The 11947-nt window shown below is 42.2% G+C and overlaps 1 protein-coding gene across 4 annotated transcripts in view; it reads right to left on the minus strand.

The window, feature by feature from the left end:
- The window catches only part of EFCAB14 (EF-hand calcium binding domain 14), a 42489-nt gene extending 31048 nt beyond the window's left edge, over positions 1-11441 (minus strand). For 3 of the 4 annotated variants that reach the window (XM_021941218.1, XM_021941208.1, XM_021941203.1), the window contains exons 1-3: positions 10191-11441; positions 8576-8724; positions 191-336 (exon numbers count right to left, since the gene is read on the minus strand). In XM_021941218.1, the coding sequence (XP_021796910.1) occupies positions 191-336; positions 8576-8724; positions 10191-10375 (480 nt within the window). In that variant the 5' untranslated portion in view covers positions 10376-11441. Of the gene's footprint in view, positions 1-190; positions 337-8575; positions 8725-10039; positions 10162-10190 lie in introns of those variants that run through there. The other variant, XM_021941214.2, reaches the window with a different exon arrangement.
- Positions 11442-11947: the final 506 nt, after the last annotated feature.

The following is an 11947-nucleotide window of genomic DNA, read 5'->3' on the forward strand; positions in this document are numbered from 1 at the left end:
ATATTTGGTAAATTCATAACTATTTTACCTGACTTTAACATGCTGGGATTACAGTATGCAAAACCCCATTTCAAAAAGTAAAACAATCTGAAATTAATTCCCTATACCTACAATTCCCTATACCCTATTCATACTAAACAACCAAACAAATATTCATAGCTTACACAGCAAAAAATCAAACTTTTCCTACCTGCTTATTCATTTCTGTGATGTTTATCCAGACTTTGTTCAAACCCATCTCTCCAGATTCAATCTTCTCAAGCTGTTTCTGCTTGCTGAGTAGTTCTTCATTAAGTTTGGGGATTTCTTGGAATGAGCTTTTCTGATTAGATTCCACTAAAAAGACAAAATAAGAACAATCATAACTAGCATAAAGTGCCCTCATGGTCCTAAGATGAAAAAAATCATCAAGCCCTAGGAAAGAAGATGGATTAGTAAAAGTTAATTCTGACATTGTTCTTTGGTTTATGTGAATATATATCTTTTACAGTAAAGCTCTCATTTTAACTGGGGCTATTTCACTACTGGCAATGCAACTTTTAAAGTTAGCCAACTAAAACTCATAACAGAATGTGAGCAGAAAGAGTTGCCTTTGAATCTCAACTCTGTGACTTACTATGATCTTGAGCAAATTACTCAAATTCTTAGAGCTCAGTTTCCTCATCTGTAATACAGTGATAAAATATACTTCACAGGATTGTTAATATTAAGTGAGAGAATGGCTGTAAAGCACTTAACACAGCTGGCCAGGCATATAATAGATGATAAATGCTAAGTACTACTGACCAGCTCAATTAAGGAGCTTTTAGATTAGTCAATTAAGATTTATAAATCTTATTCTATTAATGCCCAAGGTGAGATTGTAAGTTATATTTCTAAATGCTTAAATCTATTTTTTCCACCTTAGTCAACTGCAAGAGGGAGGTCTTGCCACCTTTTGAAAGCTGTGATGAGGACTAAGATTTTTAATCTTTTTCATAAATAGTAAACAGTATTTTCTTAAATCTTAAATCACCCCAAAACTCAAAATGAAATAGAAGATAAAAGAATATGCTAGGTGAAGTAGTGTGATATTTGGCCTTTTTTTGGGGGAAACAATAGCTCCTGAATGGTTTAGGGATTTGCCAGCCTGAAGGTAGAGGCCTGAAACAATGCTTTCTCTTCTTTCTTTAAAGAGCATTTTCCCTTTTCATAGAGAGTAAAATATTAATAATGGCTGGTCCTCAAGAATAAAATCTACATCCCTTTTTTTTTTTTTAAAGCCACAGACTGCCTTAGTTATTATATGCTGCCTTAAAACTAGAAACTGACATAAAAGAGCCATATAAAATAACTTCCTAAAATATAAGCTCCAAGACTCTTTTGTTCATTTCTGCATGGTTAGCTACATTTTGTTCATTTGCTCATGTAGTATTTTGTTCATTTCTACACTTAGAACACTCCTGGCACATTTTACGCACTCAATCAATATTTACCACCTGAATAAATATCTGGCCTTTGCTTAACTTCCAATTACATTTCTCATCACTTTACTTACCTCTTCAACCTACTTGTGGTCAAGCAGATCTTCCTGACACACTAACCTCTGAAGCCTCATGACCCTTGCACATGCTATGGTTTCTGCCTAGATGCCCTTGGTTTGTCTCTTCATTTCTACCACTTTGGCCTAGTTAATTCCTTTTAAGATTCAGCGCCAACAGCCAGGACCCTCGGACCACTGAACTTCTTTCCACTCCAAATTCTACCAAGCACTTAACATGTGGTGCTGTAACTTTACTCATCTGTCTCCTCTACCAAATGGCGAGAGGCTTGAGGACAAAGACTAGATCTAACTTGGGTATGCATTTCCAGCAGCCAGCACAGAGCCAGGTATACAGAAGGGTTCAAATGCTTGCTCTGTGAAATAATTGTAGGGTATAAAATGGAGTTAATGTTATACTATTAAGTTAAACAAAAAAACCCTCAACACATAACCCAGGCTGGGTGCGGTGGCTCATGCCTATAACCCTAGCACTTTGGGAGGCTGAGGTGGGTGGATCACCTGAGGTAAGGAGTTTGAGACCAGCCTGGTCAACATAGCGAAACCCCCTCTCTACTAAAAATACAAAAATTAGCCAGGTGTGGTGGCACACTTGTAATCCCAGCTACCCGGGAGACTGAGGAAGGAGAATCACTTGAACCTGGGAGGAGTTTGCGGTGAGCCAAGATCTCGCCACTGCACTCCAGCCTACGCGGCCGGAGCTAGATTCCATCTCAAAAACAAACAAACAAACAAACCAACCAACAAACAAACAAACCAAATAAAAACCCAAACACATTGAAAAGCAACTAAGATCCCCCACAAAATGAGGAGTGATGGTGGTATCCTTATTTTAAGTAAGCTCACTACTCAAAATTCAGAATAATTAAAAGAAATGAGATATATTTCCTCATTTTCCAAACACGTTTGCCAAAGGGTTTCATTATAATGACAGACTTCCTATATGCTTTAACATTTAAAAAAATTGATATTTGGTAATTGTACATGCTTACAGGGTACACAGCAATGTTTCCATACATATAAGGTATAGTGATCAGATCAGAGTAATTAGCATATCCATCATCTCAAACATTTATCATTTCTTTGTGTCGAGAATATTTGATATCCTCCTTATAGCTATTTGGAACTATCTAGTGTTAACTCTAGTCATGCTACAGTGGTACATAACACTAGAACTTTCTCCTCCTATCTAGCTGTAATTTTTCATCCTTTAACCAATCTCTCCCTATCCTTTCTTCCCCTACTCTTCTCAGCCTCTAGTATCCTGTTGTATTTTTTTACTTCTATAGAATCAAATTATTTGAAATATATTTTTATTTGTTTAGACATGAGGTCTCTCTCTGTTACCCAGGCTGAAGGGCAGTGGCATGATCACAGCTCACTGCAGCCTCAAACTCCCGGGCTCAAGCGATCCTTCTCCCTCAGCCTCCTGAATAGCTGGGACTACAAGCTTGCACCACCATGCCTTAATTTTTTAAGAGATGGTGTCTTGCTATGCTTCCCTGGACTGGTCTCAAACCCCTGGGCTCAAGTGATCCTTTCGCCTCAGCCTCCTTAGTTGCTGGGATTACAGGCGTGAGTCACCACACCCAGTGAGACAAACTTTTCTTATCTTCCACATATGAGTGAGAACATGCAGTGTTTAACTTTCCGTTCCCAGCTCATTTCACTTAACAATGTCCTTCAGTTCCATCCATATTGCCGAGAACGACAAGATTTCACTCTTTTTTATGGCTGAATAGTATTCTACTGTGTATATATACTACATTTTCTTCATCCATCTGCTGTTGAACACCTAGGTTATTCCATATATTGGCTATTGTGAATAATGCTATAATAAACATGGAGGTGTGGATGTCTCTTCCACATACTGATTTCCTTTTGCCCAGTAGTTTCCAGCAGGTGCTTTTAATATAGCACTTGATTTACACACGGTTTACAGGAATATATCTATCTCATACAGTAAAAACATTTTACCAGTCTAAATTCATTTCACTGATTTTCCTATACATTTTCAGTTAGGTTATAAAGAAGAACTCATCCAACAAACATCTGCCATACTCAGGTACCCCAAAGGGGCAAGGGGCGAAGTCTCTCTTTCCTGCAGTCTATATGCACGAACTAGGAGGCAGGAGTGGAAGAGGAAATAGACAAATACATAAATAACCTGGGTTACAATTATTAACTAATAAACATATAAAGCTGACCAGCCCTGAAAATATTCTGGATCCTGAGGATTGTATGAGCCAAGAGGGGATCACAATGATTATCTGGTTTGGAGCTTTTTAGGAGAGACAAGCCAAGTAGAGGTACGTTTATTACATACATGGGAGGAAGTGTAGCAAACAAATAACTTATGACTACTAATTCATGTTTTTCCAAGATAGGAAGCAAATAATTTAAAATTTTGTATGTTAATGCTCAAAATAATGTACCTAGTTCTTTTGATTCCCTAATCTTTAAGATGAGGAAATGGAAAAATGTCAACATATACCAAATAGTAAACATAATGTTGACAGGATTAAATATAAAATAAACTATATTTTATAGTTATACAATGTCTTTCCAGTTTGCAATAAACTTTTATGTATTAATTATTCAACAACTTGCTATTAAGCCCCCACCATGTGCCCAGCCCTGCATGGGTACCAGTATATACAAAAGACCCTGAAGCTCTCAGTCTAGTGGGGAGCCAGGCATGGTCACAGAATTACTATACAGTGTGACTGATGTTATGACAGAGGAATGCCCAAAGTGCTTTGGTAGCACAAATACATCTCTATATTTTATAGATGAGAAAATGAAGGCCCATAAGTGACTTGTCTAAGTTTTACAGCTAGTTTTGCAAAGCCAGAATTCAAAAAGTCAAACCTGCTGCTCCTAGGACCAGTACTTTTTCTACTATACTTTAGAGGTCACAGATACCTATATCTCCTAATGCCCTCGTTAGCACAAGACCATTTTTAAGTTCTGCGCTAAATGACCAAGTCACTACTTTGTCTGTATGGACAGAAAAGGAGGTGCCTGATTTATTTACACTTTCCACATTTATTTATACTCTTTCAAATTTCTTTTCATTTATTCAGGTGTTCCATAATTGAGTGACAGAAAAGGATGGTTGAGAATAGAATCTTCCTAACTGTGGAGGTCTTTTGAAGTATCTGATTTTGGAAAAAAGAGCACTGAGCTAAGAGTTTCAGGGCCAGTCAGTACTTTTAGCTTAAGGATCAAGTTTCTCTTTGACTGAAAAAAAAAAAAAAAAAAAAAGAAAAAACCTATCTGCTTTGCTTTCTATTTCAGGTATTTTAGTAATCCTTCTTCCTTTCCTTGCAAGTGTCTTGGAAAATTTATAGAAATAAAATCAAGAAGTTCTGGATTTCTCAAAAAGGTATTAAAGCCAGACAAGCAGGTGGTCTTATCCAAATTCGTGAATCCCACTGTCTTCTTGAAAAACAAGAAAAAAAAATTAACCTTAAAAAATATATTTAGGCAGGGTGTGGTGGCTCAGGCCTGTAATCCCAGCACTTTGGGAGGCTGAGATGAGTGAATTACCTGAGGTCAGGAGTTTCGAGACCAGCCTGGCCAACAAGGTGAAACCCTGTCTCTACTAAAAAAAAATTAGCTGTGTGTGGTGGCATGTGCCTGTAATCCCAACTACTCGGGAGGCTGTGGCAGGAGAATCACTTGAACCTGGGAGGCAGAAGTTGTAGTGAGCCGAGATCGTGCCATTGCACTCCAGTCTTGGTGACAAGAGCAAAACTCCACCTCAAAAACAACCAACCAACCAAAAAAAAAAAAAAAAGAAGCATAATTCAAAGAAAGATTATTTAAACCTAACAAGATTGGTTCCATTTAGTCAAGATACTGGTTATCACAAAAAAACTCTCAAGTAGCCTACAATGGTTTAGCCTATGGACTGACTATACCCCATCCCCTACCCGCCCTCAGGAAGTCCTGTTTTGCAATGTCAGGAAGACATTGCAGGTGCTGGCATTTCTATTGTAGCAAATCAAAGCCAACAAAGCAGCTGGACTGACAATTCCAAATGTGCTTCATTCAGCTTGCTGACAAATGTTGTCAGGGTCCTAGGAGAATGTGGCTCAGTGGTAGAAAGCAGGGTCTGCAGTCCAGGGTATAATTCTTGACATCTCCTGAAGACAGTATAATATTTCCAGGGATTGGTATTAACAAGTGTTCAATAAATATTTGTTGACTGACTGCCAGGTCTATTATATGTACCTGGTCTATTTTTAAAATGTAGTACTTTGTTTGCATTCCCAAAGAAATTACCTGAAAAGCTCAGCTAACCCTATAAATTACATAAGTATCCCATAAACTCAGGTGCAGAGCAGTCAGAAAAAGGAATCCCTGGATGCGTGAATTGAGCACTGTTTTGAAATATATAAATAAATAATTGCTATATGTGATCAAAACAAGCTACAGCACAAGCCTATAGCTCAACTACAAGCCTAACTCACTACAAGGCTGTAGTTAGGAGACCCAATTAACTAGCTACAGAGAGATGATGGCACAGACAGATGACTTCGGTGGTTATTTATGGTTGAACACTGTTTCTGAGAACCTAGTTTCCAAGTTATGCTTACTACCTACATACAAAGAAAAAATTGGCCTTAGAGACACAGTGGAATATTGCAAGGACAACTATAAAGGAAGAAAAATAACTATGGGGTACATATCTCATTGTTTCTTATACCATACTCCAAAAATTGGTAATCCAGGTTAGGATTCTGGCAGAGAATTGTGGCATACCGAATCCCCATCCCCAGAATCAGAAACTCAGAAGAAAACCAAAGTTAGTATTTTAACTTTTGTTTGTTTGTTTCAAAGCAACATCTCTAGAAATATCATTAACACACTAAAAATTAGCTGTTCTTAGGCTGGGTTCAAAACTTGAGTAACTGTAGGCAGCCAACAGAAGTTGGGATATGGTAATCTTCTAGGCTTCAGATGGGAAAGTGAGGATATTGTAATCTTCTAGGCTTAAGCTGGAAGGTAAGAACTGCAGTTCTGGAGCCAGATTTCTTTATGACCTTGAGAAAGCCTTGTGGTCAGTTTCCTGGTGTGCTCATGCTATTAAGGTTAGGGTATTTGTGATTAAGTTGAAACTGGTGCCTTTGCTTAGAAGATTAACCCTTGAAACCTAGAGCCAAAAATTTCAGTGTTGCTAAAAAAAAAAAAAAAAAATCTGTCAAATCCAGTCAAAGCTACTGTGCCAACGTACCTTTTGGAAAAAGTAATTTGGGCCGAGCACAGTGGCTCACAGTTGTAATTCCAGCACTTCGGGAGGCTGAGGCAGGCAGATCACTTGAGCCCAGGAGTTTGAGACCAGTCTGGGCAACATAGCAAAACCCTGTCTTTTACAAACATACGAAAATTAGCAGAGGGTGGCGCGTGCTTGTAGTTTCAGCTTCTGGGGTTGGGGGTGTGGGGTGCTGACGCGGGAGGACTGCTTGAGTCCATGAGGTCAAGGCTGCAATAAGCCAGATGCTACTGCACTCCAGCTTGGGTGATAGGGCAAGACCTTATCTCAAAAAAAAAAAAAAAAAAAAAAAGAAAAGAAATGAAAAAGTAATTTGGATGTGTAAAATACAACTTTACAATTTAGAATATGCAAAACTCTGTGACTTGAAAACCTCCTTAAACTTTAAAACTCATTCATGAGATAAACATTTCTGACAGTTGGATAGTGTTCAAAGTATGTATGGTTGTTGTAAGCCCTTCATGAATATGTAAATTAGGGCAAGTTTCCTAAAACTTTAAAATGATAACACTCATTAATGGTATTTAAATTTTTTTTCTTGAAACAGATCATGTTACTAGTATAAGTACAGCTAAGGAGAGAAATCTATCAGTCCTTGCTCTAAGCTTGAAAACTGGTAAGTGTGCAGAAAACCAGTTCTTCCTGTTTCTTCTACTAAACTTCTTTTAGATTACTGACCAAGTTGATATCCAAGAGATTTGTAGGCCCTTGAATAAATGTGCGTAGGTTTACAAGGCCACCGGGAACAGTGGTGCAGATAGTAGTGTTATAAATGTGAAGTTGGGCGGCAAGGGGCAAGAGGATGCTCAGCTCTTTCATACTTAATCACTGAACAAATTACTTAATCCTTCCAAGAGCACAAGATAATAAAAATAATAGCCATCTCACAGGATTATTTTGTAAAGAAAATGATATGAGACTTGGCACACAGTAGGCCTTCCACAGATGTTAGCTACTCTTATTATTGCCCATTCCTATGCTCTTATTTGGTCTTTCTAAAGAGGCAATCGTTTGACAGATGCTCCCACATTCTTTCTCAAATGGCCCTGTGAGGTAGAAGGAATAGCTCAGTGTTGTCATTGTCACTTTATACTCGGGGAGATGCAAGCTATAAGTAGAGGTTACACGAAGTTCTAGACTCCTATCCTAGGGGTAGGAGTCTCTTGCCTTCTGCACACTAAGCATTTACTGCAATGTCATTATTTCAGATATTACTTCTCCTGCTGGTGCATAAGCACTGCCTTTTATTTGTGAGTTTAAAAACAAATAAGTGTTACAACATTCAAGCAGACAGCTCAAAAACAGTATAAAAATACTGAGAGGAATGTATAATTGCTTCACTAGAATGAGCAAAACTCTTCGTTCAGCATGGCTGACTTTGTCCCAGAACCTGGAAAGGAGTCCAAGATTACACCCTGAAGAGAGTGACCACTGCCGGGCGCGGTGGCTCACGCCTGTAATCCTAGCACTTTGGGAGGCCGAGGTGGGTGGACCAACTGAGGTCAGGAGTTTGAGACCAGCCTGGCCAACATGGTGAAACTCTGTCTCTACTAAAAATACAAAACAATTAGCTGGGCGTGGTGGCATACACCTGTAATCCCAGTTACTCAGAAGGCTGACCACAAGAATCACTTGAACCCGGGTGGCAGATGTTGCAGTGAGCCGAGATTGCACCACTGTATTCCAGCCTGGGCAACAGAGCAAGACCCTGTCTCAAAAAAAGAAAAAAAAAAAAAAAAGGAGTAACCACTTACTTGTTCGAAATTTTTCCTTGAGGGCATCCAGATCCTCCTTGAGAGCAACCTGCATCCACACCAAGCCAACACAGGCCACAACACAGGCAGCAAGGATGACAAAACCACAGAGTGGATAACAGATCTTGCAGCATCGTAAATAGTCTCCCCTGCTCAAGAGAACAAATTCAACCATGAGTACAGAAGTGATTATGGGGTATAGCTTCATTAGAAATAGTACACGTTTTGCCATGCAATTATCTCCTCTAAATGAATAACCAGTGAATTAACCAGGGAAGGTAGGGTAAAGCACTTAAATGAATAAATAATACGAACTATTAAGGGTTCATCTACTGGGTACAAAAGTTTCAAACGTCACATAAAACAGAGGGAGCTCCTGCAGGTAAAAGGAAGATCGTAAAGGCACTGCAGCTGTCATCATCAGGAGAGAGGTCTTTGAATACAAGCTCAGGTCACAAAAGTGTAAAGATCAATGTTTCTCTGCAATTCCATCTCTGTGCTGTAATTTGCCTATTGATTTCTCTCTCTCAAATGCATACTCACTCACTCCAGGGAATCTTGTTTCAGTTTCCTGAAACTTTATAAACTTTTGAGCAAGTTTTACTGCAAAAGAAATGAAAGAAACAGGATCTGTAGTTTTAAGTGGACACCTGGTGTATTCTAGCTTATTGGCTCAGAAGTAAGGAAACACAGAAGGGGCTAGATTTCACACAAAACATCAACCAACTTTCAAGGTCTAAACTAACTTAGCAGGGTAACTACTCCAGGTATCTTCTGATGAAGGTAACACTTCATCAGACCTTCATAACCCAAACCCAGGATTGCCCTTAACAGCCTAAGTTGACAAAGCTCATTAGAAATCAAACTCTTCCTTTAACAAAACAAGACATTTTAAACCAACCAACCACTCAATGTCAGCACCCTGACCTTCTGCCTAGCCATTGTTTCCACATCTTCAGCAGAATCCTCTTTTCTTTTAGTGTGCGCCCAGAGAGTCCAAGGGCGTTTTTAAAGTTCCCTTTGGTCCTTTCCCACCCTGAGCCCCATTCCCAGTGTCCTCAAATCTTACTACTTGATTTGCCTGGTGGTCTCTACACCTATGAATGACTAGGGAAAATGATGCCTCTTCTTTTGCCCCCCCACCCCACCTACTCTCAAGGCTCCTACTTCCTACTATATCTCTCACCATATTTCCCCATCACCAATATTCAGAATCATCAAGAGTGCAAAAACGAAATAATTTGCAGTCTTAAAGTCTCCGTTTCTCCTTTGTTCTACACTGTTTCAAAAGGTCTAGTCTCCAAAGCTTCTCTGCTCCTCTGTCTCCATTCTTCGCTTCTTTAGGACTCCCTGGGCTCTTGGCACATTCTCCCAAGTCCATATTTCCACCTCAGATTTGGAGATTTTCTTTCTACACCTAAAGACAGGTCTCTAACTTATTCTTCATTCAGGATCTGAACTTACCTTTTCCCTAAAACCGTTTTTCCCTCTTTGACTTCCAAGGTCTACACCCTTTTTTTCTTCCTAAGGAATTCCTTTCTCCTTCCTGTCAATGTGGCCCCTTGGTAGTGCAAGGAGATGCCTTCTTCCCATTCCACCTTTCACCACTACTCACTTGGCAAAGCGAGAGCGATTTCCAACCACACCGAATTCCTCTTCCTCTTCGGAGCTGGACTCAGAGTCTGAGTCGGGAGGCTCAGTGCGAAGCAGGCGGTGACTGCTTGGGCCCTTCTTGGGCTTCTTTCTCCGGCTGTCCCCAGCCAAACCAATCAGTGCATTGAGCTCTTTGCGCTTTTTCATCTTTTTGTGTGGGGTAAGTGGAGCCCCGACTCCTGAGCTGCCAGGTTCGTACCCGACGCCCAATTCTCTTCCTGCCTTGGAGCTGCCTTCCAGGGTTGGAGATCCTGGGCCAGAGCCCCCTGGTCACTCCCACCTAGGGGTGGGACTGACCAGATCCGCCAGGGACTGGAGATTGGAGCCCAGAGGAAACTGGAACTCAGATGGGTGGGGGAAATCACATAGAAATGGCCAAGGAGCTGGTGACCCCAAAGGATAAGGCCTTGGGCGCAGAGTGTTAGTAGAGGGTGGAAAGGGGCCTTTATCTATCTTCCAAATGGCGAAAAAAAGCCAAGTCAAAAACGAAGGATTCTCAGCCCGGATAAGTAGGCAATACTTCTAAGAGTGCTCCAGGAGCTGAGGAAGGGCACGCTTAAAATAGGTGTTTTGTACCTCCGGGGGAGGATTTCCAACGAAGAGGGAAGAGAAACTTGTTCTTGAATGGGAAGAGAGCGGGGAGGTGCAGAGCAAGAACGTGGGAACGCGTCAGTCCCTTCCTGGCAGGACAGGTGGCGGCAGGAGGCGGCTCCCAGCAGTTACAATCCCAACACTGCTTGGCCGCAGAGAAAATGCCCGGCCCAAGAAGCCGGCTGGGGTGTGTGATGATCACCGTTCTCCGGCCTCCGTCCTGAACGTGAAGGAGGCCCGAGGCCGAGGAAGATCCGGATCCCGGCTCGAAGGGTCGGCCTGAGAGAAGCCAGTCCCGCGCCTGCTAGACCCCCGCCCCGCTGTCTGGGCCTTGGGGACACGGTGCCGCGGGCGACGGCAGCTTGGCCGACAGAAAGCGCTCCCGCCCGTAGTTTGAGGTCTCCGGCACGGGCAACTCTCGGCCACTCACACGCGGAGGCCCCACTCCAGCCGCGACTCCGGCCCCTGCTCCGGCTTCGGCCGCGGCTGCTCCCGACACGTTGTTGTTGGTGTTGGTGGCGGCGGCGGCGGCGGCGGCGGCCGCGGGCTCCAGACCCGGGCCATCGCTCCAGCCCCAGATCACTTCCCCTTTGGCAGCGGCCGCCGGCGCCGCCTGCCAGTAAGCCGTGCTCCCATTGGTCGCCCGCCTGGGTGACGTCACGCCGGGGCGAAAGTCGTGGCGGAGAGGTGGGGCGTTAAAGGGGCCCTGCCCCGGCTGGGGCTGGGGCTGGGTCCCACCCGCCGGTTAGGGTGGTCCCACCCTCAGGAGGGCTTCCGGGACCTGCTGCTCATCTTTCGCCGTGTGGAGTTCTGCATCCTGCGGAGCGCGGGCGGGGCAGGCAAAGTACCCAGCTGCTCGACCTACCTGGAAAGTTTATCAGCCGCCCAGGCACCCAGTTATGAACTGGACTAACCAAGTCTGAAGGCTCCGCCCCTCTGACTCTCACACAGGCTATTAAAAGTTCAGGCGCGTTTCAGATTAATGAACACATTCATTCAGTCAATAAATATTTATTGAGGGCTTACTTACTACGTGTCAGGAGCTGTTCTAGCGCTGGGGATACAGCCATGAACAAAATAACCAGGGTCCTTGTCTTCCTGTGTAGGGTTGCCAGATTTAGCAAATGA

This window comes from Papio anubis, chromosome 1, assembly GCF_008728515.1.
Source record: "Papio anubis isolate 15944 chromosome 1, Panubis1.0, whole genome shotgun sequence".
Classification (NCBI taxonomy): domain Eukaryota; kingdom Metazoa; phylum Chordata; class Mammalia; order Primates; family Cercopithecidae; genus Papio; species Papio anubis.